The 2238-nt window shown below is 51.2% G+C and overlaps 1 protein-coding gene across 1 annotated transcript; it reads left to right on the top strand.

Moving 5' to 3' along the window:
• Position 1: 1 nt before the first annotated feature.
• Positions 2 to 2145, top strand: LOC119299563 (protein AUXIN RESPONSE 4-like; the record flags this gene model as incomplete). Its single annotated transcript, XM_037576757.1, has 2 exons — positions 2 to 832; positions 1491 to 2145. Coding segments are annotated over 2 exons (975 nt in total), but the record flags the coding sequence as incomplete, so codon positions are not given.
• Between the last annotated feature and the right edge of the window lie 93 nt (positions 2146 to 2238).

The following is a 2238-nucleotide window of genomic DNA, read 5'->3' as shown; positions in this document are numbered from 1 at the left end:
CCCCGCCGCCCACTCCGCCGCGCACCACCACCCCGTGCTCGTCCTCCCGGGCCTCGCCGCCGGATCCTTTTCCTTCCGCCGCCTCCTCTCCTCCCTCTCGTCCCGGGGCCTCGTCGCCGCGGCCGTAGACCTCCCTGGCCAGGGCCTCTCGCCGCCTCCGGCCGCCCCTCCCGCCCGCACGAACCCGCTCCGGGAGATCATGGACCGCGGCATCTTCCACGCGTTCGAGCACCTCGTCGAGACCGGCGAGGTCCCGTTCCAGGAGACGGCCCCCGAGCCGTCCCGCTCCTTCTACGCGGCCAGCGAGGCGGCCGCGGCCGTGGCCCGTGCCGTGGACGCGCTCGGCCTCGCGCCTGTCCACCTCGTGCTCCACGACTCCGCCCTCGCCGCCGGCGCCGCCTTCGTATCGGCCAACCCGGCGGCCGTGCAGAGCGTCACTCTGATCGACGCCACCACCACCTTGCCGGCCTTCCCGGCGGCCGTTCTCGGCGTGCCGGCGCTGGGAAGGCTGGTGCTGCGGGTGCCGGCATTGTTCAAGGGGCTGGTGCGTCTGTCCTGCGCTCGGGGGATGGATGCAGAGGAGGCTGACGCGCACAGGGCGGCGGTGCGGGGGCAGGGGAAGAGGGATGCAGTGTTTGAGGCCTGGAAGGCCATGAACCATAGTTTTGACCTGAGAGAGTGGAGGAGCTCTTCAGAGGAGGTGAAGAGGCTGCCGATGATGGTTCTGTGGTCGGGTTCTTGGTCGGATATGTGGATCGATGAGGGGAAGAAGGTGACCAAGGCGTTGCCGGACGCCAAATTCATCTACCATTACGGTGGCCGGTGGCCTCAGGTCAGTCTGTTTGTCAGTGTCTACCCATGTTTACCAATTTCATTTTTGGGGAGTATGCGTTGTAGTCATGGATGGACCGATTGTCTTTTTTGTGTTAGCTTAGTTGATTGATATTGAGATACAGACATAATCATGATTGGTCCTCTGCCTCTATGTAGATCACTATTTCTCTGCATCATTGTTTCAAAGAGTTGAGTTAGAACTGAACCAAATTAGTACGTACTTGCTCAAAGTGAGACTTCTAGAGATTTCAGAATGAGATGATGTCGATCAAACTGCTAAATGGTATAGGATGATATCCATTTGGTAGTATAGCACAATGCACACTCTGTAACATGCTAATATACCGGCCTGAACTGTTTCTACTAGCATTGTTATCATGTTTTCAGTTGGCATTTTGAGAAACGAGTTAGTAACCCCAATCTCATTCCTGTATTTTATAGGAAACCAACCAACTAAAGAGCTCCCCTTATAAGCTATAACTGATATATGACTGTCTCTAGTCTCCCCTTATAGCTAAAGAGCTTAACTAGGGTCATCTTGTCGTCATCGTGGTGGTATTTTTAATTAGCCTTTGGTTTGCAACGTACTACTGTATTATATAGCAAAGAAGCAAGCTGAGATTATGGCTGGTTTTTCCCTTATTTTGCAATTTCAGGTGGATGCATATGAGGAAATCTCAAAGTTGATAGCAGAGTTTGTGACCATGTTACCAACAACTGCGACAGAGCACGGGTCGGAGAATATGGACCAATCATCCGGCGAATCAGCAGATGCTCACAGCGATCATCCAGTTTCATGAAAACCAGAACTATCTGATTCATGGTTAAGAAATGCCTTGCGAGCATCCATATGACCAAGCGATGTTCTTCTGCCTTGGACAAGTCTTAAGCTTGTTCTGCTAGAAGGGGATGATGGTCTCTTCCTTACAATCGCCCCATTGCTATCTGTTTCCCCCTTCATGTAAAATGATATCTCCCGGTGAAAGTTTGAAAAAACTTCACCTGTAGGGCCTCTTCTATTCCTCTTTCAGGTGATGCTGTCAAAATGTAACTTGAGACTGTTTTGCCTCAGGGAAGTAGGTATTCTGTAATGAGGCTGCGCTCGCATAACCTGATTTAGTGTAACGTTGTTTTGTTGCCATGGATAGGTAAATGTACTCCTGTACTAACCAGTGCATTGTACGCTCAGATAAGTTTTACTTGCACTTGTAATCAGTGCTGCGATGCGATGCAAAGTACACTGTATTCTCTAGCTGGCCACCAGGCAGTTGGAAATTGTAGCTGAGTATCAAAAATAGTTCATTTTGTTAAGTTGGAGAAAATTTACCGTGTCCCAAACATGTTTGAATCCACATTCTTCTCCTATCTTTTAAGTTGGTTTATGCTAAACATGTCCAAGCTATT

The sequence above is a fragment of the Triticum dicoccoides genome, chromosome 5A (assembly GCF_002162155.2).
Source record: "Triticum dicoccoides isolate Atlit2015 ecotype Zavitan chromosome 5A, WEW_v2.0, whole genome shotgun sequence".
Lineage (NCBI taxonomy): Eukaryota > Viridiplantae > Streptophyta > Magnoliopsida > Poales > Poaceae > Triticum > Triticum dicoccoides.
The sequence above is the reverse complement of the archived record's forward strand: the minus strand, read 5'-3'. Positions and strand labels throughout refer to the sequence as shown.